The following is a 24749-nucleotide window of genomic DNA, read 5'->3' on the forward strand; positions in this document are numbered from 1 at the left end:
ACTCCTGCAACTGTTCTTTCTGTCGATTTCCACTATTCTGAAGCTACGTCAGGCTTTATTTTTATTACCTTAGGAGATCCTGTAGTTTTTTTTTTTTTTTTTCTTTTTTTTTTTTTTTGCTGTAACAGGTCTCTGCTTCTAATCCCTACGTGAGTTTTTTTTCCTAGGCATGAAGAATGCCACTTTGTGTATGACCTCCCTGCCCCTCACAAAATGGTCCTGCTCAGGGCTGGGATTGCAACTCAGCGGTAGAGTGTTCACCTAGCAAGTGCGAGGCCCTGGGTTTGATCCTCAGCACCACATAAAAATAAATAAGATAAAGGTATTGTGTCCAACTACAACTACAAAGTAAATATTTTAGAAAAACAAAACAAAATGGTCCTGCTCAACCTTGGCAAGCTCTGGTGTGTTCATATAGTGACACTCTGAGACCTGGCCCTCAGATCAGTTTCCCCCCCCCTTTTTTTTTTTGGTCAAGTCTTTCTGAATTGTTCCAGGTCTTTTATGATACTCCTTTGTGAACTCTTAGAGCATCTTAAATTATTTTAAGATTGGTTTTAACTAGATTTTAAGTACTTTGACAGCAAGGAGTTTTAAATTCTACTTTATATCTCTGGTACTTTTTACATAATAGGAATCACTGACAATTTGATAGTAAGATCTAAAATTTCAAAGACGTTTCTCAGGATAATACTTTTGAGAATTTTTTACTCCCTGTCTCCCTCCTTTTTTATTTTGATTTTCTTTGCTGACAGAGGTCCTTAGCTTTGGCAGCTTTTAGAACAATTCCTTACTTTTAATATTCTTCCTTTTTCTCCTTTCACTCATCTCTGTGCATCAGCATTTTTTCCCCCTCCTAGGATGAGGGCACTTTTCTTAAGAGAATCACCTAGCTGTTTCCAAAAGTACTAGAGTCAGTGCCAAGTGGTTAAGAAGGATTCCTAAAGTAGAACAGCATTAGAGGTGTGGACCAACATGTTGTAGAGGGCTAAATGGTAAGTATTATAGGGTTTGCAGGACCAAAAAGGGGAGGGAGGTAATATTATGAAGGTATTTATATAACAGGAGGGGAAATGTTCACAGGCTTTTTAAATGATGAGATTCAAAATATAATTGTTCAATTTTCTATAATATAGATCTATTAATAGGGAAATTGGAATTCTTTTTTATAGGGGGATAACATTTTACCTGGTATTTACTTGGTATTCACAGAGTTGCTCTTTTGGAATTTGGAATTCTTTTTTATAGTGGGGGGTAACATTTTACCTGGTGTTTACTTGGTATTCACAGAGTTGCGCTCTCATCAAAATCTATTGCAAATCTGTATCTCTTCTATTACTATGATGGGTGAAAAGATTTTATATACTTTATCTTTGAAAATGCCTTTTTCCAGATAAGTACTGTCACATTTGGTTATTAGTCTCCAAGCATATGCCTTTAGGAGAGTGTGCTCATTACTTCAAACGTTAGATTCTTTTGAGTTTTGCTTTTTAGCATGGCATTGCTTTGTGAATCAGTCACTTCTGATTGGAGGTTAACTGAAGGCTCCTCAGTTGAACAACTAAATGAATTTTAAAATATGCAATTTTTCCCCCCTTACACTAGGGTCTGATAAATGCCACTTAGAGTAGTTTGAGCTTAGAAATTATGTTGCTGCAAATTTGTGAGGGACTTAAGAATCATTTCTTTTTTTCCTTTTAAAATATTTTGTTTTAGTTGTAGTTGAACACAATACCTTTATTTTTTATTTATTTATTTTTATATGATGCTGAGGATCAAACCCAGCCTCGCACATTCTGGGCGAGCGCTCTACCACTGCGCCACAACCCCAGCCCAAGGGAATCATTTCTTACTTTAACTTCTGATGGCATAGGTACTACATGGAGCAGCTTAACTCTCCTTATGAACTGATGGTATTTCTGTAGAATAAGGTTTATGTGTTAGCACTGTTTTACTTTGTAACTTGTAGTAGAAAACACAAATGCCATGAATTCAGCAAAGCTGAATTTCCATAGCCATTCAACGTTCAGTACTTGTGGTTGAAGGCTGTTCTTCTAAGTCAGAAAAATTTCGATTCTGGCTTTGAACTCGGACAAATCCACAATAAACCTTACCACAGATAAGCCATTAAGCAGCTGTATGATGTATGATAGAGCTAAGTCAGAACTAGTGGTAGTTGAGTCCATGAAGGTGACGTGCATCATTGACACTACTGATTCAGCAACATGCGATGGATTAGAACTCTCCCGTACTCACTTAACATTGATAAGAGTAGCCATGGGCTTTGAACACCCAGCATGTTTAGGGTTTATAAATTTGCTCAGCTAAGCCTTTTTTAGCTCTCTACATGAATTTGCCACAGCTTTTTTCCCCTTTATATGTAATTTTCCCACATTCAGGTATAGCACATTCTGCTTTAAGTTGTCTGTTCTCAGCTTTGAAAGTATTTTGCTTGTGGCTTCACAAGGACTATTTGTAGGCTAAAATTTCAAGCAGTGGGCTGGGATTGTGGCTCAGTGGTCTACAAAGCACCTGCCTACCCTATGTGAGGCACTGGGTTTGATCCTCAGCACCACATTAAAAAAATAATAAAATAAAACAAAGGTATTATGTCCATCTATAACTTTATTTAGAGACAGGGTCTCCTAAGTTGCTGAGGCTGGTTTTGAATCAGGGATCCTCCTGCTTTAGCCTCCGAGGCCACATGAGATTACAGGTGTGCGCCATTGTGCCCAGCTCTAAATAGCTATTTCTAATGGATTCCACTTCCAGCTGTGAAGAGCAGGATTTAGCTTTTAAATGCATAGCTTCTTCCTTCCTGCATCTTTATCTAATACAACTTTTGGATAAGGTAAGTGTTGAGGGTATGCGTACTTTGGTTAATTATTCCCTAAATCTCTGACTTATTGGCAAAATTCTTCTCAGCAGTCAGATAATCCAACACTGTCACTCCATCTCCACCAGGACACATCCTTTCCAGAACCCCTTGTCTCTTGCCTTATTCTGCACTGGTTGCTCTTGATCTTTTCTGTAGCTTCTGGTGTTTCCTCTCACCTTTCTTCTGGAAGTTGTTTTGTTTCTATGTGTCTTAGATCCCTGGTTTCAAGTATTTTGGCCTCGTTTTGGTGTAGCACATGCTGAGAAAGGGTGAAGAGATTTTCAGACCTTCTCTGTCTGGAAATATTCTCTGTAGAGTTGTCATTGGAAGAAGCTAGTGTTCTGATTTTCTGTCCTTTCACTGTGTTTTGTGGGGTTATTCCCCTGGCTAGAAATGTTTAGATACTTTGTTTTTGCTGCCATGAAATTCCACCCTGTGCCTGAGAGGATCTTTCCCACCATGCATTGTTGGTGGCCTTTGCAGGTCCTAAGGAAAGCCGCATTTGTTCAATTCTGGAAATTTTCTATTTGCTTTTGCTTTTTGCCTGCCACCCACCTCTCTCACTCCCTCCCTGCCTCCCTTCTTTCTTTGGCTCTAAAGGGGTAGTAGATTATAACATGTTCTTTATCATTTGTTTCATTTGAATATTAGACTTCTCAGTGGTTTCTCTGTTATCTTTGTTGTTTCATAAGTTTTCTGGCATTGTTCTTCACCGTCATTTTCTTTACCTCTTACCTTTCTTTACCTCCTGGTGGATTGTATGGAAGTTTCCTTTCTGTTTTTTTAATTTAAACTTGTGTTCATGTTGTACCTTTGGTATCAAGTGGACCTGAGAAGCGCGTGGTGATCATTTAGTACAGCTTTCCTCCTGCCCTCCTAGAGAGTCATCCAAGTAGAGCACCTCCAACAGAGTGGCCTTGCAAGCAGTGGGAGCCCTGTCTTCAACAAGTTTCTGCTTCTACTCACCAATGATCCTCCTCCTTTCACTCGAGGCTCTCATTTTGTCCTTGGGTTCTGGACATGGTAGCTCTTCTTTTACACATGATGGTATAAAGGAACTCCAATATATTCAAAACTAGTTACTTTATCCTGTAGTGGTGAGTCTTTCTACCATCCCGGATGTTAATCATAACTTTTGGATAAGGTAAGTGTTGAGGGTATGCGTACTTTGGTTAATTATTCCCTAAATCTCTGACTTATTGGCAAAATTCTTCTCAGCAGTCAGATAATCTTTGGTTGCCATTGTCTCTTTTAGTTTGGTGGTCTCTGCATTTTCCTTTGGAACAGGATAAGGTATTACCTGACTTGATGTAGTACTGCCAGCATGGTACAGTCTGCCCAGAATAGGCTAGAATGGGATTAATATCTCCCATGATCCTGGATATGGTTCATTTATTGCTATGTATTTTTTTCTAATATTGTTTTAGTTGTACATGGACACAATACCTTTATTTTATCTGTTAATGTTTTTTTGTGGTGCTGGGGATTGAACCCAGTGCCTCACACATGCTAGGCAAGCGCTGTATCATTGAGCCACAACCCCAGCCCATTTATTGCTATATTCTGAAGTTATTTTATTAGTCATATCATAATACAACTTTGTTGAGCTTACAACCAACTAAAATCTGAAGATTTTTTCTTTTACTTTATCAGTTTTCTTATGCCTGTTTTCTCGCCCATCTTGTTTTTAAGTTTTTTCTTTCTTTCTTTTTTAATCTCAAAAGGACTTTATGATGGGTATAGTGGTGCATGCCTATAATCCCAGTGGCTTGGGAGGCTGTGGCAGGAGGATCACAAGTTCAAAGCCAGTCTCAATAAAAGCGAGGCACTAAGCAACTCAGTGAGACCCCCTCTCTAAATAAAATACAAAATCGGGCTAGGGATGTGGCTCAGTGGTTAAGTGCCTCTGAGTTCAGTCCCTGGTAACAAAAGTGAAAAAGAAAAGAAAAAAAGGATGTTACATTTATCCATGTTAAAGACATTTTTCTTAGTTTCATCATGCCAAACAGTATTTTGAATGTTGAATCTGTTATTGAACATTAACTACCCGACCTGGCTTTGTTTTTTCTATGTATTTTAACCTTTCTGTAGTTCAGTACTAATGGAGCAGCTGGCCACAAGGATTGAGTTCCTCCTGAGCCACTGTCCAGGCTCTTCAGGCTAAGCTGCCCAGCCATCTTGACTGTGAAGGGGTTTTCTACCTCATGTCTGTAGGCAGACATGTGGTTCTGTTCATGATTTTGTCCCCAGAGCCACTGGATTATAAGATGATTTCTGCCATTGCAGTCACATTTTTGTGACCAGTTTTCCAATTGTGTAGGCTGAGTGCACATGCAGGCTGGCCTGCCATAGACAGGGAGGGTCATGTTCTTGGTTGCTACTTTGGTGGATTACCCAACAGCTGTTCTCACCCCCTGGTCTGATGGAGGCAGTGTGGTGTGATGAGAGGAGCATATTCTTTGGAGCTGGTTAGTCCTGGGTTTGAGATCCCATTCTGGTCCCATATCTACTACCTGTGGTCTTTGGTTAGGTCATCTCACCCAGCCTTTTTAAAAATTTTTATTTTTTTGTAGTTGTAGGTGGATAGAATGCCTTTATTTTATTTGTTTATTTTTATGTAATGCTAGGGATTGAACTCGGTGTCTCACACAAACTGGGCAAGTGCTCTGCCACTGAGCTACAACCCCAGCCCTTACCCAGCCCTTTTTTTATATTTCATTTAGAGACAGGGTCTCACTGAGTTGCTTAGGGCCTCACTAAATTGCTGAGGCTGGCTTTGAACTTACAATCTTCTTGCCTCAGCTTCCTGAGCCACTGGATTACAGGCATGTGCCACCATGGCTGGCCATCTTACAAGGGTTGTGAAATATCTAAGTGTATGTAAGCCTGGAGTTTGGCATCATTGTAGGTACTTAAAAATTGGTAGCCACGATTAATCATTAATCATGTTTCCATCTTCAGTAGAAAGTCACAATGTTAAGACAGATAATGTTATTGTGGAATAGTTAGAGTAGACTGAAGATGGTTTTTCATAAAAAACTTTAAAGACCATAGGAAATATTCAGTTCTCATATTTTTTGCTCTGAACTTTTATTCCTGTGCAGTCTCAACAGTTCATGATTGGACTATAATTTTCATGCCTGTTAGGTTGCATACTATACAGTAATCACAAAAGAAAGCATAACCTCTGAGCCACATTCCCAATCCTTTTTGTATTTTATTTTGAGACCAGGTCTCACTAAGTTGCTTAGGACCTCGCTAAGTTGCTGAGGCTGGCTTTGAACTTGCAATCCTCCTGCTTCAGTTTCTCAAGCTGCTGGGATTACAGGTGTGCACCACTGTGCCTGGTGAGATTGATGGTTTGTTGATGCTAGTCTAGGGACTGTTGAGACAGCCGAAATACTTAATTATGTATAAGCTGATCCATTCGGCCAGACAAGGAATTTTGATCATAATAGCTAAAGCTAAAAACAGTGCCTTATATATATTTTTTAATACTGAGGCTCAAACCCAGGGCCTCACTCATGCTAGGCAAGTGCTATACCATTGAGTTACATTCCAGTTCTTTTTTAAAAAAATTTTTAGACAGTCTTGTTAAGGCTGGTCTCAAACTTGTGATCCTCTTGTCTCAGCCTCCCAAGTAGCTGGGATTATAGGCATATGCCCTTTTTGTTTTCTCATATAAAATTGGTTATTCCAAAATAAACTTGATTGTTAGCTCATTTTTTGGTTTTTCTTTTTAAATTTTTTGCCATGTGGGGGATGGGTCTCATGTACACGTGTATGCCACCACACCTGGCTATTTAAAACATTTTTGAGGGCTGGGGATGTGGCTCAAGTGGTAGTGCACTCGCCTGGCATGCATGAGGCCCAGGGTTTGACCCTCAGCACCACATATAAATAAAATAAAGATATTGTGTCCATCTAAAATTAAAAAAAAAAATTTAAAAATTAAAAAAAAAAACATTTTTGAGACCGATATGCCAGTTCTGTCTTCTCTTATGGTATTGGTTATAATTCCAAAATTAATGTGATAGTGTTTTTTCTCTCTCTCTCCCTCTCTCCCCCCTCCCCTTCCTCCCTCTCTTTTTCCTTAGTTTGTAAAGGCATAGTCCATGATGTTTGCACAGTGACAGAATTGCCTAATGGTGTTTCTCATAACGTGACCCTGTGGTGGGGTGCATGAGTATACATTCAAGCTTTCATAACGAGAATTTGTAGAGGAACATATTGTTGTGCTTAATTTAATGTGAACTACTTGACAAAAGTAAGTCTGGATTTTTCTAGGTTGCCAGTTGGCCTTTCTCCCTCCTTCCCTCCCTCCTTTCTAAAAAAAGAAGAGGTCTCTCTTTTGCTTTTGCTGGCCTAGAACTCCTGAGTTCCAGCGATTCTCCTGCCTCACCTACTGAAGTACCTGGACTGCATTGTGTGCATGTCACTAAAGTGAAGTGGATAAGATTATCCCTTTTTCCTTGCTCTTAGCATCTCAGCAGTGTATTTGACCAAGTATTTGCTTTCTGAGCTTTATATATTTTCCAGGAGATTTAGAATTTCAAAGGCAAGCCATAAACTTATCTCATTTGATACCAAGGTGCTGTTTAGGAATGAAGAAAAAGCGAAAACTAGCCTTTGAGGAAGAGGAATCACGGTTGACACTGGAGGAAGAATGGCCATTAGTATGAAATTTCAAATGATGACCTTGCTTTTCAAAGTAAAGGCCATTGCAGGATCTTACCGACTTCTCTTGATGGTCCCTCTAGGCTGTCACATGGTTGGACTCTGGCCTGTGCCCTCCGTGTAGGTGGCTTAGTGCGGCAGACAGTGCCCCCAGCACTCCCTCAGTAGTCTTTCCATTAGCTGCTGCCTTTGAATCCCACGTGGCAGTCACATACCCATTTCTCTGTCTCTTCTCCTTTGTAGGAACACATCTGAGGAGAGCACTTGGCACAGCTGCTGTGGAATCTGCTGTCTGCTCCTGTTCTCAGTTGTTTCTCTGTGGTTAAGACCCTTCATTTGGTCTCTGCCATAGATGGTGTACTGTCCATCTCTCTTAATTAGAACTCCGGTTCTGTCTCTGCTTCTGCAGCAGTCCTTTGGTGTGTGTGCTATGCGTTCATGCACAGCTCTCTGAGACCTGGTCTGGCATTGCCAACTTAATTCCTGTCATCTGGTCACTTCTTCTTGTCACCTGGTCCTTGGGCCATCTCCCTGCTGTGAATTTCTTAAGGCTTCTGGGTCTTCTGTCCTCTTTGCTTTCAGGCAAGTCCTGGAATACTTGATGCTTCTCTGTCACCCACCAAATCATGTCTACATGTTGAGTCTGCACTTAGACTTCATGACTGATGAACTCTTTTGGCTGGGCTCTCCTCCATAGAGCTTCTTGCTGAGGAATGAGCTTGGAGTTTGTGTTTCCTTTGTCTGTCTTTTCTGTTTTCAGTTTTACTGTGTTTTTCAAGGTGGGGAGGGACCAGTTGGGTGAACACTGCTACTTAAAAAGCACCTATTGTTTAACAAAGCACATATTAAGTGGGGCTGATTCCTACTGTTCTCAGCCAAAATATCAAGTATCAAAGAAGTAACAAATGAAAACTGGGAAAGATACTTGGGTGGTACAAAGCTGATTGCTTTTGACATGTTCTTTGGAAATAGTGGCAGAGCAAATAAAATGAAACTGGCTCTAAGTTTTTTGCCCTCTAAAGAAATTGTTTCTAGCAGATACTCTGGTGTTTGATTTTAGTTAGTAGGGGGAGGTGTGAGCTTGGGTAGTTTTATAATATTGACACCTTTACTAAACATGGTCTTTCTAGTTGTCTTATGGTCTTTTCCTTTCTTACTTTGTGATAACTACTTTCAAAGGCAGGCTCTTTTTACTTGTTTTTGCCTCTTGTGAAAATGACATTTCCCTGGCATGGAACTTTGCTGTCAGGGGGGAAGAGTTTATCATTAACTTACAACACCGAGAGGTAGCCTGCCATCATAGTGACTCTGCATTCTTCTATTTATAGATACTTTCCTCCCTGTCCTGTTAGCTACAGGCTGCTTTCAGCACAGCAGTAGCAATCACCACACCCTTCTTGAGTTCAACTCTTCATTTGGATCTTGTCACACTCTTCACAAAGTTCCCTTTCCCTGCATGTGTGAATCAGATCCTAGGAAGGTGCTGAGACTCAGTTGTCTGAAGAACAACCCTGCAGTAGCTTGGTTTGTTCAATACATGCTGTTCCCAGCCTGCTTGTAAACTCAGCCAGAGGTCTGGTGTAACTGTGTCTGCTGCTTGTGGAGTAAGCAAGTTGTTTTGGATCCTAAGGGAGGCCATGAGGACTCGGTTTTCCCAGGATGAGTAAGGATTCTAGATCCACTAAACCCCCCCCCCCCCCTTGATCAGATGTCATTATTTCCCAACATGTTTGAAAGGCCTGAGCATTTTTTGTTCCTCTTTTTTTTTTTTTAATATTTATTTTTTAGTTATAATTGGACACAATATTTTTATGTGGTGCTGAGTATTGAACCTGGTGCCTCATGCATAGTAGACGAGCGCTCCGCCTCTGAGTCACAACCCCAGCCCCTTCTCTCTGTTTTTGAGTTAGCTTATAAAATAGAATAAATTCTCAGAGACATGTATTTATTTTTATTTTATTTTATTTTATTGAGAGAGAGAGAATTTTTTAATATTTATTTTTCAGTTCTCAGCGGACACAACATCTTTGTTTGTATGTGGTGCTGAGGATCGAACCCGGGCCGCACGCATGCCAGGCGAGCGCGCTACTGCTTGAGCCACATCCCCAGCCCAAGACATGTATTTATTTTTAAATTTGACTAGTTTAATCTAAACCAGTAATGACCCAGCTGTACCCCTCCCTATTCAAGATCTAGCCTTCTCCATTATTTCAAGATAAAGAATGAAAACTTCCTTTTATTGCTATACTATCCTAGATATTAAAGGATGAGAAAGTTTGGTGGGGAGTGATTGGTTGGTTTGTTTGGTACTCAGGATTGAATCCCAGATGTATTTTACCACTGAGCTACATCCCCAGCCCTTTTTGTTTTGTTTTGAGACAAGGTCTTGGTAAATTGGTGAGACTGGCCTCAAATTTATGATCCTCCTGTGCTGCTAGGATTATATGCATGAACCACTGTACCCAGCTAGTTTTTTGTTATGATTTTTTTTTTCCATTGAAAAAATTGTCAACCCGGGTTGTTGTATTTTAAGAATATACATGATTTCTCATATATATTGTAAATTTTAAGAAAAGGGAAAATGTAGCTCATAACATTTCCCTATCTAGGCCATATTGGCCCTTCTGTGAAAATGTTGTTCATGATTAACCCAGACTGTGGAAATAGATGGGGGGGACCATTTTAATATCAAGAGAGGGGTTTTGAACCATGATTGTAGAATAAAATTAAAGCTGCTCTGAGTAAAGCTGTAGCCACTACCCATGTTTTAATCTTGAGCATTTGAAATGTGAGCAGTCCAAATTGCAACTTGCTAGCTGGGCACAGAGGCACACGCCTATAATTCCTTCTGCTCAGAAGGCTAAGGCAGAAGATTGCAGGTTCAAAGCCAGCCTCAGCAACTAAGTGAGTCCCTAAGCAACTTGTTGAGACTCTGTTTCAACATTTTAAATTGCAATTGCTTAAGGGTAAAATACACACTGGAGTTTCACCAGTTTTCTTTCATTTTTCTTTTTCTTTTTTAACCTTGGTTTTTGTTTCTATTTGAGGGTTAGTTTTTGTTAGGACAAGGTCTTGCTATTGGTGAGCTGTAGTGATCCTCCCACTTTGGCCTCCCTTGGAACTGAGGTTACAGGCACGCAGCAACCACGCAGCTCTCACCTGCTATTTCTACTAGGTAGGCCTTGCTTGGGTGATACAAGGAGCTAGTGTCATTCTGAGAGAAAGGGCCTTTGGGGAGAACTGAAAAGGGATTGGGATATATAGGAATTTTAGCATGAATAACATGTGCTCACATGCTTTTGTGTACATAAAATCATGTAAGATGTGTATTTCAAAATATTCCCTTCATAGAACATTTTAAGAAATAGTATTAAAAGATTTTGATACATTTTGAAGTCTTGGTCTTTCCCATGTGTTATTTGGGCAGAAGCAGCTGCTTCTCCTATTTTTGTGCTGTTTATTTGTTCTCCATATGTTTAGGTAACTGCAGCTCTTTAAACTGGAAATACACACTGTATTGCAAATCTGGCAAATGATATCAGATATTCACTTTGAATTTGGAATCTTAAAGATTCTGGTGGGACCAGTCCTGCAATGTTATAGACTGATTTAGCATCATGGGTGTATGACCTGTGTAGTCTCACAGGGCCCCACATTTAAAAGTGCTTGCTTTAATGCTTTGCTATTGATATCTCAAAATTCATCATAATCTTTCAGTCTTTTTTGGAATTTTGGAATATTTTGTTCTGGCCTAGCCAGTCCTGGGTTACAGGTATTTCAGGTAGACTGGAAACTGGAGGCTTAGCAGAATATATTTGCTCCTTAGTTGGATAGAAATTTACTAAATTTAAGCACAGCAACTTCGTATGGCAGTGAGATTTTTGAATTTGAAATTCATTAGACTTCTTCCTTGTCATTCCCATATTTGCTGCTCATTTGTTGGTAGGACCACAAGCAGTTCTATTTCCAGGGAAACTAATACATTCTCATGGTACATAACTTTAGAATGTTTTTGGGCCTCTGTCTTTTCGGGGGAAAACCCACTAACATAAGCTTATCCAGAGGGAGTTGCTGAAATAAATAACACAGTTGCTTAGTATATTTTTCATGGTTATGTAAATATTTGAATATGCTTACTGTAGTTTTTGAAGGTGAAGACTAAAATGATCCTTGGTCATTTCTGTGTGAGTTAAGTTGCTCAGCAGTGGTTTAACGAGATGACATCAGTAGCATCTGAGAGCCTGTTAGAGAGACAGAATCTCTGTCTGGAGCCCTGCTGTACTGAGGAAGAATTTGAACACTATTTCAAAACCCTGGGCTGGTTCCTGTGCCTGTGAAGACTTGGAAAGCTTTGCCTTAAAGCCCCCTGATGGCACTGTTGTCCATGTTTACTGAGTGGTAGCTTCTGTTTGCCAAGTGCTTATAGGTCCCAGCTGCTCATTGCCATCACCAGATGATTTGGTGAGGTACTGAGGTTGATGGCTTTCCCAGGGCCTCTGAGTTAGCCAGTGGTTGACCTGGCAGTGGAATCCAGGTCTGTTTAGATGATAGGAGGCCTGAAAAGATTTGGGGGTAAGTGTTTATTTGATGAAAACAAGTGATTAGAGGTTGTTTGCATAAACTAGTAGCGCCCCTGCTCTATATTAGCAGTCTTCTAGTGAGTTCTGTGGCAGTACTGATGTTTTGTTATACCTCTTGCAGGTAATTTACCCACTCTCCATCTAGTTTCTGTGTCAGAGGCAGGGGAACACTTTTTCTCCCAGGGACACATACTGCTTGAAAATAAAGGGACTTTGCCCCAGTTTTCACTCTAGGGAAGGTTTTGGTATCATAAAAGTATTTTAATAGTTTCAGAGGGTCTTTCATGAACATGTTTGATCTGAGGTGAATTTTATTTTGTCCTACTTTGTGTAGGATGTCATTTTATTTTGTGTAAGATGTCATTTTTCACTAGTCTGAAGTTACTAGTCTGATGATTTCTAAACAGCGGAGATCATCCTCTGTGGCATCAAGTAATAGGTGATGCCTAGGGATCTGCTCCCTTAAACTTCCAGCCCCTTTGAAAAAAAGCTCATTTTCAAACTTTGCCATCTAACTTAATAAGACAATTCTAGGATTTTGAAGAAAGATGGAGGATGATTTGGTTTCACCAAATTTCTTTTGTTTTGTTGATTGGTTTATTGTATGGAATTAAATATCCCTAAATCCTAGATAACTGTAGTTTAGGGCATGCATTTAAAGTATATTCATTTTTACCAAAGCATACTTGTTTTATGTTCCTACTCTCTTAGACTTAAAAATGTTAGAGTAATATTTTTTATTTTTTGTCATTTATTTATTTATTTTTTTAATATTTATTTTTTATTTGGCGGACACAACATCTTTGTTTGTATGTGGTGCTGAGGATCGAACCCGGGCCGCACGCATGCCAGGCGAGCGCGCTACCGCTTGGGCCACATCCCCAGCCCAGAGTAATATTTTTTAAAGGACTTCATTTGACCTCAGTGCAGGCAGTTGAACTTTGTAGTTGCTTCTTTCTACTTCAAAGGGCACAAATAGAAGCAGGGGCCAAGTTAGGAGTAACTAATTTACCAGTGTCATTTGTTTCCAGTCACTTGCTGTTTGGCTAAAAGGTAAAATACATACTGTTTACAGAGTCTACTGTGGTTTACATTTTGATTTTGAGTTTGTGGTATGCCAATATAAAGAACTCACTGTGGAAATGTCATTTTCAGTGTTGGGATTTGAAAAAAAAAAATGCTATTTTAGCTTAGGATAATTGAGGAAAAAAAGGGAATTAGTCATTTAATAATTGCTTAAGGGAAAAAAAAGTTTCCTGGTGTTTAAATCTTGTGCTCAAAATAAGTGTAGTAAAACACAAAGTCCCAGGTGGGTGATTGGAGGGCCTGGGTCATGTGGGTCAATCAACTGGAGCACAGGGCCATGTAAGGATGGCTCTGCTGCTGGGAATGTTGCTCCAGCTCATTCCAACAGCCTGGGCACAGTGTTCAGATTGGCAGGCAATTTTCTACCAAGTGGCAATTTGGGACCAATTTCATTCTTAAGGGCCCTTTTGGTCACTGATATCCAGCTAGATGGAAAGAGTGTGGAGGTTTTATGGTTCATGGTACCTTGGAGGAAACCTGTCCTCCTGTTGTAGGCAGTTGGGAACTGCCTAGGCGAGTGCTCCAGGGGAAGAGTACTTGCTGTCTGCATGCAGGTGCAGAGGTGAGAGCTGTTGGTGGATTCAGGAGAGGGCAGAAAGCAGGTGTCAGTGGGGGCTTCTCCCTTTGGAGCAAAAGTGAACATCACATTTTTCTGTAAAGGATCCAGTAGTAAATATTTTAGACTTTGCAATCCACAGATGGTTTCTGTCACATAATCTTTTTTCTCTAAAACAACTCTTTAAAAATGTTAAAACTATTCTTAACTGGAAGGTTGTGGGTTGGATTGGGTCTGGGTTTGCCAACTCCTTAGTTTATTATGATTAATTAATTATCCAGTATTTATTGAGTTTCCTTTATACAGTTAAGATTTTAGAAATCAAGTTTTTACTGGAGGTAGATAAATCATGTTGATTCATATTATAACTATTTGGTTTATAGACATTTTTAGTTCTTACTTGATTAATGTATCTTGTTTTAGGTAGCTAGTAGTATTTTATTGAATTTGCTTTTTTTTGATGCTTTTCTTAGTACTTTTCATAATTCTTTGCCTTTATGTATAGGATCACAAAAAATAAAGACTTAGTACTTTTTTTTTTTTAATTTTTATTGTTGGTTGTTCAAAAGATTACATAGTTCTTGATATATCATATTTCACACTTTGATTCAAGTGGGTTATGAACTCCCATTTTTACCCCATATACAGATTGCAGAATCACATCAGTTACACATCCATTGATTTACATATTGCCATACTAGTGTCTGTTGTATTCTGCTGCCCTTCCTGTCCTCTACTATCCCCCCTCCCCTCCCCTCCCCTCCCCTCTTCTCTCTCTACCCCCTCTACTGTCATTCATTTTTCCCCCTTGTATTATTTTTCCCTTTCCCCTCACTTCCTCTTGTATGTCAGAGACACGGCGTCTGATAAAAGAAAAAGTTGGCTACGATCTACATACTGTGGGGTCGGGCTCCAAATTCCTCAATAGGACACCCATGGCACAAGAGTTAATAACTAGAATCAACAAATGGGACTTACTCAAACTAAAAAGTTTTTTCTCAGCAAAAGAAACAATAAGAGAGGTAAATAGGGAGCCTACACCCTGGGAACAAATCTTTACTCCTCACACTTCAGATAGAGCCCTAATATCCAGAGTATACAAAGAACTCAAAAAATTAGACAATAAGATAACAAATAACCCAATCAACAAATGGGCCAAGGACCTGAACAGACACTTCTCAGAGGAGGACATACAATCAATCAACAAGTACATGAAAAAATGCTCACCATCTCTAGCAGTCAGAGAAATGCAAATCAAAACCACCCTAAGATACCATCTCACTCCAGTAAGATTGGCAGCCATTATGAAGTCAAGACTTAGTACTTTTTAAATGAGATCAACTTATTTTTAAAGTCTTCAGGTCAAATTTTTAACTATGCCTTGTTTCTGACTTCATGTGTAGAATGTATCAAATTACTAGAAATTTGACCTTCAGACTTGAGTTATACTCTGACCTGATAACACTGGACATGTGTATGAAAGTGTTTCAATGTATGTGGTATCATTATACCTTTATATGAGGACCTTTGTTTTGCTGAAGTATTTAAAATAAGTCAAATGAAGTAGTTGATCTGCAGACATCCTAGGACCAAAATATTCATGATGAGTTTTCATGATGAGACAAGGTGACCTGATATAAATGATTAGTTTTTTGGAGGGGATTCTTCAAGGTGATTTTGCTACTTAGCTAAACTAGTGCCTTCTTCTCACTTATATCCTTACAAGATGGCGCAGGTTAGTTCATGCTTAAAGTCTGTCAGCCAGCCAGGGACACACATGCTCCTGTTTCAGGACACTATGCCACTCAGGGCTCATTTAGTCATTGCAAGTTCTAATACTAGGTATGGGGAAGAGTGATTAAAAATACACTTATTAAAAAAGAGTTTGATTTTTAACAATTCACAGATAAATGAGTTGCATTACTTTGGCAGAAGCATTGTAGATGGTATTGATAGTATTACTTTGTGTCCTCCAAAAAGGGACAACTTCTTTCCTTCCTTTTCATAGGAACGTAAAACAGGATTCACTCCTTGCCTCGATTGTATTTACCTTTTGGTATCCTTTTGTCTTTCTTTTTTCTGTTTGTCAGTTTTACTAGGATAAGATGGCATGAAAACTTTTTTTTTCTTGCCATTTCCCACAAATCTGAAAACAAAAAGAAATTTATGTCCGAGGTTTATTTCCACTGACCTTTTCCCCAAAATTCCTTTCCTGTTACTTGTATGTCATCTTTGCTCTACTTCTTTAATAATTGTAGAAGCAGGTTACTGTTTCCTTCACTAGCAATAGCCTTATAGGGTGCCCTCTTGCTCCCATCCTGAAGGTTGCTTGGTAGCATGTGAGTATAGCCTCTATGGGAATTGTGCTTCTCCAGCATGTTCTGTGATGTTGTCTGCACATAATTACCAGCCTAATTACTAGGAGGAAAGAGATGGCTGTGCCTCACAGTGTAGGCCCCTGCTTTGTGTTATCCCATGGAGCTTCGTGTCGAATGGCAGCCCCCGTGTGGATTCTTCTTGAGTGAGGTGTTGAGAGTCTCAGCTGGGTGAACCAGTGTGGTGACTGCTCATCTGAAAACAGTATCAGTGCTGTTGCTGCTAATTGATTGAGCATATTGCCATGTCTCCATGAAAGTATGTAAAGATTTTTTAAACAGATGATTTATAATGCTCTTTATATTTCATGGTATTTTCATCTAAAACTTGTTTGTTACAGAGCTTTTTTTGTGCTTCCTTTAAACCATCGTATTTTGAATGCTATGATCATATACTTACCAGTGAAGTCCAGTGTTCAGCAGCCCATCGTGTGAAGTAGATATGCCTTTGCAGATCTGGAGTAACATGCTTTTGTGTAGTTTTTCTTTTTTAATTCTGGATTGGTCAGATTGACCAGCAGTGTAATTAAGTTTTGCTCTCTATGATCTCTATTGTCTAAAAAATTATTTGGGGGCTGATGTTCATGAGAGCATCAAATCAGGATAAGTTCCTACCTGAGCTAATATGGGTAGATGTAGTAAATATATATTTAGAAAAATACGTGTGCTTTTTTCATAGGTTATGACCTTCTTTTCCTTTATCGAGGACTCTTGTTAGTCCCCTGTGAATATGGGCATGCTTTTTTGGTGATGATGATAATGGGGACACTGACGGGGTAGGAAGGGAAGCACCAGAAGATGCCAGGGTATTGATTGGGGTTATGTGGCATAAGTAAGTCTCACAGAACTCAGGTTTAGGAATTCTGCAGTGAGCATCTTTGACAGATAGTAGTGGCTTTGAAATGGTCCTGTTCCTACTGAAAACTTTGATTCTTGCTATCATCTTCTTACCTATGGGCCAGAAGTAGCCTTTGAGGTCACCTCATCATAGTAGCCATTAGATTGAGTTGTGGGCCCCCTGTTCATGTTTCCATTTGTAACAACTGAGTGCCTTTTTTTTTTTTTTTTTTTTAATTCTTTGTAACTTGAAGAAAAGAAACATGTTTTCCTTGTGTGTGTGTGTGGGGGTGGTGGTGGAGGAGATGAACTGGAGGAAGGAGTATACATGTGGCATTGTGGCGTGATTATTTTAAATTTGATTGTCAAAAGTGTTTTTCCTAGTAACCTCTGGTTCTTCCGGAGTTAGGTTCCAGTTTTTAGTTTCTATATTAACAATTGCACAGGTTTTATCATTTTATGATTTCAGGTTCTTTCATGAGCTGTCAGAGGCTAAAAGTGTGGGTTTACAGAGGTGATTTAATTTCTTCATACTCCAGTGTCCTAGTTAGGCCCCATCACTTGTCATTGGTTCCTGAAGACAGTACTTCTGTGTGAGAGTGTGTTCTTTGCCCTTCAGGAATGGCTTACTTTCTGCCTTTCCCATCATTAAATTTCTGGCAAAGTGTGAATGAGTTACTTTTACAGGTTAAGAACACCCCAGGTTTTTTAGCTTAGAGCATTTTCAAATCAACTTTTTTTTTTAAACCATGAAAAACTTTTTTTTTGAGTGTGGGGAAAAAAATCCTGCCAGTGTTATTCATTAAAAAAGTATTTTATAGGTTCAGTTTAAAATTTATTTTACTTAGATGTGAGCCAAGTTGGCATTTTAGATTGTAAAACTGAACTGAAATTTGAAGTATGGAAAGTTAATATGCAAAGTTGACATTTTATGAACTACTCTCTGCATTTTGTTTAGACCAGCATGTTTTGGAAATTTGATCTTCACTCATCATCCCACATAGACACACTTCTAGAAAGAGAAGATGTAACACTGAAGGAGTTAATGGATGAGGAAGATGTTTTACAGGAATGTAAAGCTCAGAACCGCAAACTTATAGAGTTTCTGTTAAAAGCAGAATGTCTCGAAGATTTAGTCTCATTCATTATAGAAGAACCACCTCAAGACATGGATGAAAAGATCAGATACAAGTAAGAAAATTCAAACTTCTCTTTAGGGTGGGATTAAGTGAGGTGGGGATAGAAGATTATAGTTCTTGCTGTCCAAGAATCCCCTAGAGCCATTGTAGCCATTGACAGAAGGTTATGGTGGTCAACAATGACAGGCATAGTGGGACACGTATAATGCGTTCTGCAACTAAGTTCAGCGCATCACAGAAGTCTAACGATGATTGTTCTGAATTTTACCCAGAAGGTTTTGTGGAAGAGCAATGTGCTTTATGCAGTGATGACCAGTTTCTTAAAATAGTAAGACAATTCAAGTAAGTATTTTCCCTACTTAGTTCTTAGTTTAGCAAAAGGAAATGGTGCTCCCTTTCCCATGTTAGTTATGACACATGATGGGACCCTGAACCTTGACAGTTCTGTTTCTTCACCAGTGTCTTTGATAGGAAGCCAGAGGTTATGTGACTGCCCAAGATCACACAGCAGGTCTGAGTTGGAGCTTGGGTTGTGATGAGCATTGCTGATACAGTAAAGGCTGACCTTCTGTTACCTGAAGATTAGGGCATGGGTCTTGGTGAACCTTAGCAAAGCTATATTTAAACAAGTGACACTACAGATAACTCTAGTGGATTTATCTACTCATTACTGGTCTAATCTGCTTACAAACAGAAAAAAGAACACATTAGAGCAAGGATCCTTTATCACCATTGCTTATAACACTTTTATATATATCCCTGGAAACCCTTTGTGAGTACTCCATAGGCATGTTAGTATTGGGGCTTTGGTTATTTCTCCATATCCAATGTTAGTGAAACATTTGCTCCCTGCCCCCAGAAAACAGAGAACTTTCAGGAACAAAACATTGACATACATTAAGTAAACTTAATGGAATAGGAAGAGTCATGGCCCCCACTCTGCCCTGCTTTTCAAGCATCTGTTATTTTCTTCTTGGGAAGATTATGGCGTCAGGAAAATAGTACCTGTAAATGCCTTCAAATTGCCCGTGGCTTGTATTTCAGGGATGTCATGTTCTCTGCCAGCCATTAAGATTCATACGTAGCATTTACTGAAGGCCTCTAATCAGAAATCACTGCCTTAATAAAGAAGAAAGAAATCTAATACTAGACATACTAACATACTGTCATCCCTCAAAAGATAGACACTTTGCTTCTTTGGAATTCCTTCCACGGTGAAGTAGCACATGGGTGAGCACTGCCTGCCTTGCGGCTTGTCCTTGCTGGGATGCTGTGGATCCTAGAGCACAGGCCTGTGATTGGGCCACCTGGAAGGAATATAACCCTCCCTTGGTACAAGCTTTGAGAACTCTGGCAAGTGGCTTTCCTATATCGGGTCTCAGTCTGTTTCCTCACGAGCTGAATGGAGCTAATAGTTCTTTAGCTGCAAAAAGAGTAGGCATATGGTATGTAAAGTTCTTAGTTTAGCAAAAGGAAACAGTACTCCCTTTCCCCTGCCAGTTATGACACATGATGGGACCCTGAACCTTGACAGTTCTATTTTTTCACGTGTCTTTGAGGCTAGGAGATCAGATGTGCCTCGCTGAACACATGGACCCTGGATGTTCTGGGTAGTCCCATTTGGAAGGGACATGATGAGTTGGGCAGAACAGTACACTGCTGTGCATTGGCCTAGGCAGAGCCACCAGCAGCATGTATGTGCCTTGGATGACTCAGACACCTAGATTAGCATAGAGCAGTTTTTCAGCTGGGATGGAAAACATTTTTAGGATTAAAATTGATTACAGTCATCTAAGAAAGTTTAGGATTTTATAGTGTTGGGATGATGGAGTGAATATTGTATTGGAATGACCCACACTAGCACAGTTTTTGCTGGATAAGTCCTTGGAGAAAAATAAACAGGATAAGATAGGCCTGCCAAAGCTGCAGTGTGGGAGGAGGGAGTTCAGGAAATTCCTCATTAGGCAGGTGCCAGTTGGTCAGAGCCATTCGGAAATGAGGGGTTGCCATGTGGGAACTTGGCAAGGAACATCCAAGAAGAGGGAGTAGCAAGTGCAGAAACCCTTAGTTTACCCCAAGAACCACATGGCAGCCAGAGAAGGGGCAATCTCACTAATGGAGGAGAACAGGAGGAGAGAGAGGGATAGGGATGTGTTCATAGTGGTCCCAGAAATAGGCCTCATGGAGCTACTGGGCTCAGTCAGACCTTTACTTTATCCAGGATGAGACAGGAAGGATCAGAGGGTTTTTTTGTTTGTTTTGTTTTGTTTTGTTTAAAGATGGATGCATTATTTTATTTATTTTTTATGTGGTGCTGAGGATTGAACCCAGTACCTTAAAAATTCAAGGCAAGTGCTCTACTGCTGAGCTATAACCCTAGCCTCAGGAAGTAGTATTGCCAGACTTGGCTTTCCAGGGTCCCTCTGCCTGTTCTAGGACCCTAGACCATGGAGAACAGGAGTTGGGGGCAGCCTGTTAAGAGGCTACAGCGATTAACAGAAAAAGATCTTAGTGGCTCAACTGGGGAGGATGTTCAGATTCCTGATGGACTCTATGAAGTTAGAACTGAAAGGGCCTCTTCCCAGTATAGGGTGGCAGGGGAAGGGCCAAGAATATTGAGGCTAGATGCCAGAGAAAGGTTAGGCATATGGCTTTGACCCTGTCAGGTTTGAAATGCCTGGTCAGTATCAGGTGGAGACAAGGGGTAGCACCAGGTAGTTGAAGAGATCACCTGCAGAACTGAGGCAGAGGGAAGGCTCAGAGAATGGAGATGAAGGCCAGTGGCTGGACCAGAGTTCCACACAGGGACTGAGGAGTCACCAGATGCAAGAAGAAAACCAGGAGGGGCTCCCACCCTGAAAGCCACAGACAGTGGACTTCAGAGAGGAGGGAGGGACAGTGGCTAGGTGCTGTTGCTCCCAAGACTCACTGGAGTTAACAGTGTGGAAATATGGGCCTTGGTGCATGCCCTTTGATGTGACTGAGGGGGAGCAGAGACCCATCCTCCAGACAGGCTTCTCTGGTGGGGGTGGGGAGAACAAGTGGTGGCTGAGGCAGACAGAGCCAGGAGAGGTGCAGGGTAGCTTTGTTCCATAGATGACATGGAGATGATGAATGGAGATGATGGTGTGTGGGTGTCCTGAAGAGAAGGAAGGATTATGGAGCAGGTGGGAGGACAAGTGGAGGGTGACTCCAGGAGCAGGGACCGCCCCCATGCAAGGGGGAGGAGGTGTGCAGGTGTAGGTCAGGTGGGTAGGGCTGGTCCTCTAGCTGCTTCTCTGTTTTCATTACAAGGAAGAGAGGTTGGGGGCACTTGCCCAGGGTTCAGTGGAGGGCTCCTTTGGGTGCCTTAGAGATTTATTGAATGTTACGGAGGGAGGGAAAGACAGTAGCCCCAGCCTATCTGGAACCAGAACATGGGCTTCCATGTAATGCCCACTCCACAATATACTCTTCTTGAGTAGCTCACACCTTCGTGTCACCTATGGAACATGAATAGCTCCAAGGTGCCTTGCCCGGCTGTGGAGCTTCTGCTCAGAATCTGAGGACATCCAGGTGTAGGATTTGCTGTCAGCTTGAGTCTGCTACCTTTTATTAATCTTTTATTTGCCAGTAAGTTTCACTTTGGGACAGCTGAGACAGTATATCCCTCACAGCCCCTCACAGGAGCATTTCTGCAGTTATTCATTAAACATTTAAATTACTTTATGCCAGGCTCTGGCCTGTTTGAATATATTATGCTCCTCCACAGGATAAGGATCATTGCCATACTATGATGAACATAGAAACTGAGGCACAGAGAGGTTAACTTGCTTAAGGTATAAGCTTGTGAGTGTGGAGATAGAATTTGAACTAGATGGTGTGACTCAAAAGCTATAGCTCTTAACCACTGAATTATCCTACTTTGGAAGGAGTTTATGAAATGGCCCCTTTGGTGCCTGTGCCATAAAGTGAGGGAGACTTTAATCGAACCATTCCCTACAGAAGTTTGTTATTTGGAAATGTGATCCTCATGCCCACACATCTGCCAGGGATGTTTTCGTCCTCCTCCAAGAGTTCATTTGTGGACGTTCTCATCCTGTTTAGTCGTCTGGCCTGACTGGAGACCCTCGGGGGTGCTGTGGCTGGTGGTGTGCTGCTGGTTGCTTCTGAGTCAGGCACCTCACATCAGGCAACTGTCAGCTTGCCTTGGATGCCTCAGGTGTGTCACACACTTTCTGGCGAATGGTCCTTACTTGCTCTCATCATGCAGCCACTTTTGGCTGTTTTGTCACCTCCCTGTCCTGGTCATTGTTTGAGCTTGCCACTCCTGGTGAGTAGTTGAGGCTATGGCTCTTGGCTCCTGATAAGGAGGAACATTGGAGTAGAGATCAGATAGAGCACTGTTTGGAAGAGTTTCCACTGTGACTTTTGACAGCAAAGGAGAAATAGTGGTGGTGGAAGGAGTGAGTGGAAACCATGGCTCTCTTGTCTGTTTTTCAGAGTGAGTGGTCTGGTGGTGAGAGGCATGGAGGTGCTGCAGGCATTTCTAAAGCTTTGGGGTCTCTGGAAGAGCCAGAAGTTGTTGCAGAGCAGACGTCCTGGTGCTTGGGGGGGGTGGGCGGCCTGTGTCCTGCTGAGTAAGAGAATAGCAAGAAGTGACAGTGAGCTGGTTTGGTGTCTGTACTAATTCCTAAAGATGGAGCAAGGCTCGGGTGGAGAGCATGGCATCTGCATGCGTCTCACCTTGTAACAGAGGTTTCCTATTGTCCTGCTCAATGTATTCTCTTGAGATGTAATACAAGCTTAGCACTTGGCAGCCTAACAACAACTTTGTAATACCATTTGCACCCCATCTAAAAATGGAGATGGCCAGTCCAGGTACCTGCAGTGTGCCTTGTCATTTTACTAGGTGCTGTGTTCAGCACAGTTTCCCAGAATCCAGTGGCCCTCACAGCCCCTTGTGGACTGTGCTGCTTCTGTGCCAGAGCAAGCTGCTGAAAGCTGTATCTCTAGCCTCTGCCCTCAGTGATAATTGAGAAGATCCACCCCTGCAGTGTGATTTCCCTTGGTTCTTGAGTCCTAACGATGCTCTAGTTTTATAGGGCAAAATGTGTTCTTATTAAAACTTGTTTTAAAAACAAATTTTAGACAAAGTAGAAAATTTATTATAATCTAGAGTTTGGATAGAACTTATCAAAATGATTTTCTAATTCCCAGTAGGTGATTTTGTTGTCTTTGCAAACTGTTGGGAAGCCTTCCTGCTTTGTGTTTTATTTAATGTAAGTAAACTGTTAACATGATATGATGTCCTATTCTTCTAGGTATCCAAATATATCTTGTGAGTTGCTCACTTCTGATGTCTCCCAGATGAATGATCGATTGGGGGAGGATGAATCCTTGCTAATGAAATTGTACAGCTTCCTCCTGAATGATTCCCCTCTGAACCCACTACTCGCTAGTTTCTTCAGCAAGGTGCTAAGTATCCTTATCAGCAGAAAACCAGAACAGGTAAATACTGTTTTTTAAAAGGTAAGTATTAGGGCCACTCATTCTCTAGATGCTCCCCAGTAGTGTTATTGCTGTAGTGTCCTGAGTTTGCCTTAAGTCCAGGTTCTACATGAGAATATTTTTAAGCCTTAAGCATTCTGAGTACTCACTGACTTAACACTGATTTATATATTAATGAATGTTTCTCATGTGATATATTCTAAGTACCTCAGTTCTCTCTTAATTTGTTAGCACACAATGATTTTCTCTTTTGACAAGTATTTGGAAGCCTGAGAATACTGGTACCCATTTGTGTATATAGCCCTGTGGCTTGTAATCAAGCAGTGGAATATGTGAATGAAGTCCTAGTAGCGCTGGTTGCTTTGTTTGGTTTGTCCCCCACCCCAACCCCTCACAATTTTATCACAAATGAAATTTTAAAAGCTTTCCCACAAATGTAATTGGCTTTGTACTAAATAGTGATTCACTTTGATTCTAAGAATCTTAAACATTCAGCTTGAGACATCTGAATGCAGATGGACATGCAGCTCTGCAGCTTTTGTCTAGTAGTGCTGTGACCTCCCCTCCTCCTCCTCCTTTTTTTTTTTTTCATTTAATAAAGGCTTTATTTTTCTTATAGGGAAAATATGTAGGCAAATACCAGAAAAAAAAATCGAATTTACTTTTATTAACAATCATTGAAGTAATACTTTCCAAAGTAATACATTTTGTAGACCTTATTTTTTTCCCCAGATATTTTATCTAAGAATTTCTAAAGCATTTCCTAATTAGACCCCATAATATGCCTATAAAGCAGGAACTACATTTTTATGAACTTGCTTAAAATTTTATTGAAATAATAGTCATTGTTTTTTATAGTAAAAACATTTTTTAAAAAAGCAACTGTCAACAAGATTCACTGGCTCAGTTATATCCACTAACTGAAAGAAAAAGAAATCTTCGAATATATCACCAATCAGAATCTGTTACTGTACAGATTTTAGGAGGTTTGAGTCAGTTCCAGTGCAGAAATAAGGCCAAAGCGTTTCTGTAAAATCATGAAAGTATAGAAAAGAGCTCTATCATCCATATTATAAAAGGAATCCTCTCCTCGTTCTTCTCTCTCTCTTTCTCTCTCCCCCCTGTCTCTTA

General features: G+C 40.4%; 1 protein-coding gene across 38 annotated transcripts in view; it reads left to right on the forward strand.

The window, feature by feature from the left end:
* Nucleotides 1–24749, forward strand: part of Ppp6r3 (protein phosphatase 6 regulatory subunit 3) — a 142836-nt gene that overhangs the window by 32137 nt on the left and 85950 nt on the right. For 37 of the 38 annotated variants that reach the window (XM_048807788.1, XM_048807787.1, XM_048807794.1 and 34 more), the window contains 2 exons: nucleotides 17948–18180; nucleotides 23432–23618. In XM_048807788.1, coding sequence (XP_048663745.1) covers nucleotides 17948–18180; nucleotides 23432–23618 — 420 coding nt within the window. Of the gene's footprint in view, nucleotides 1–17947; nucleotides 18181–23431; nucleotides 23619–24749 lie in introns of those variants that run through there. The other variant, XM_048807810.1, reaches the window with a different exon arrangement.

The sequence above is a fragment of the Marmota marmota genome, unplaced genomic scaffold (genome assembly GCF_001458135.2).
Source record: "Marmota marmota marmota unplaced genomic scaffold, marMar, whole genome shotgun sequence".
NCBI lineage: Eukaryota > Metazoa > Chordata > Mammalia > Rodentia > Sciuridae > Marmota > Marmota marmota.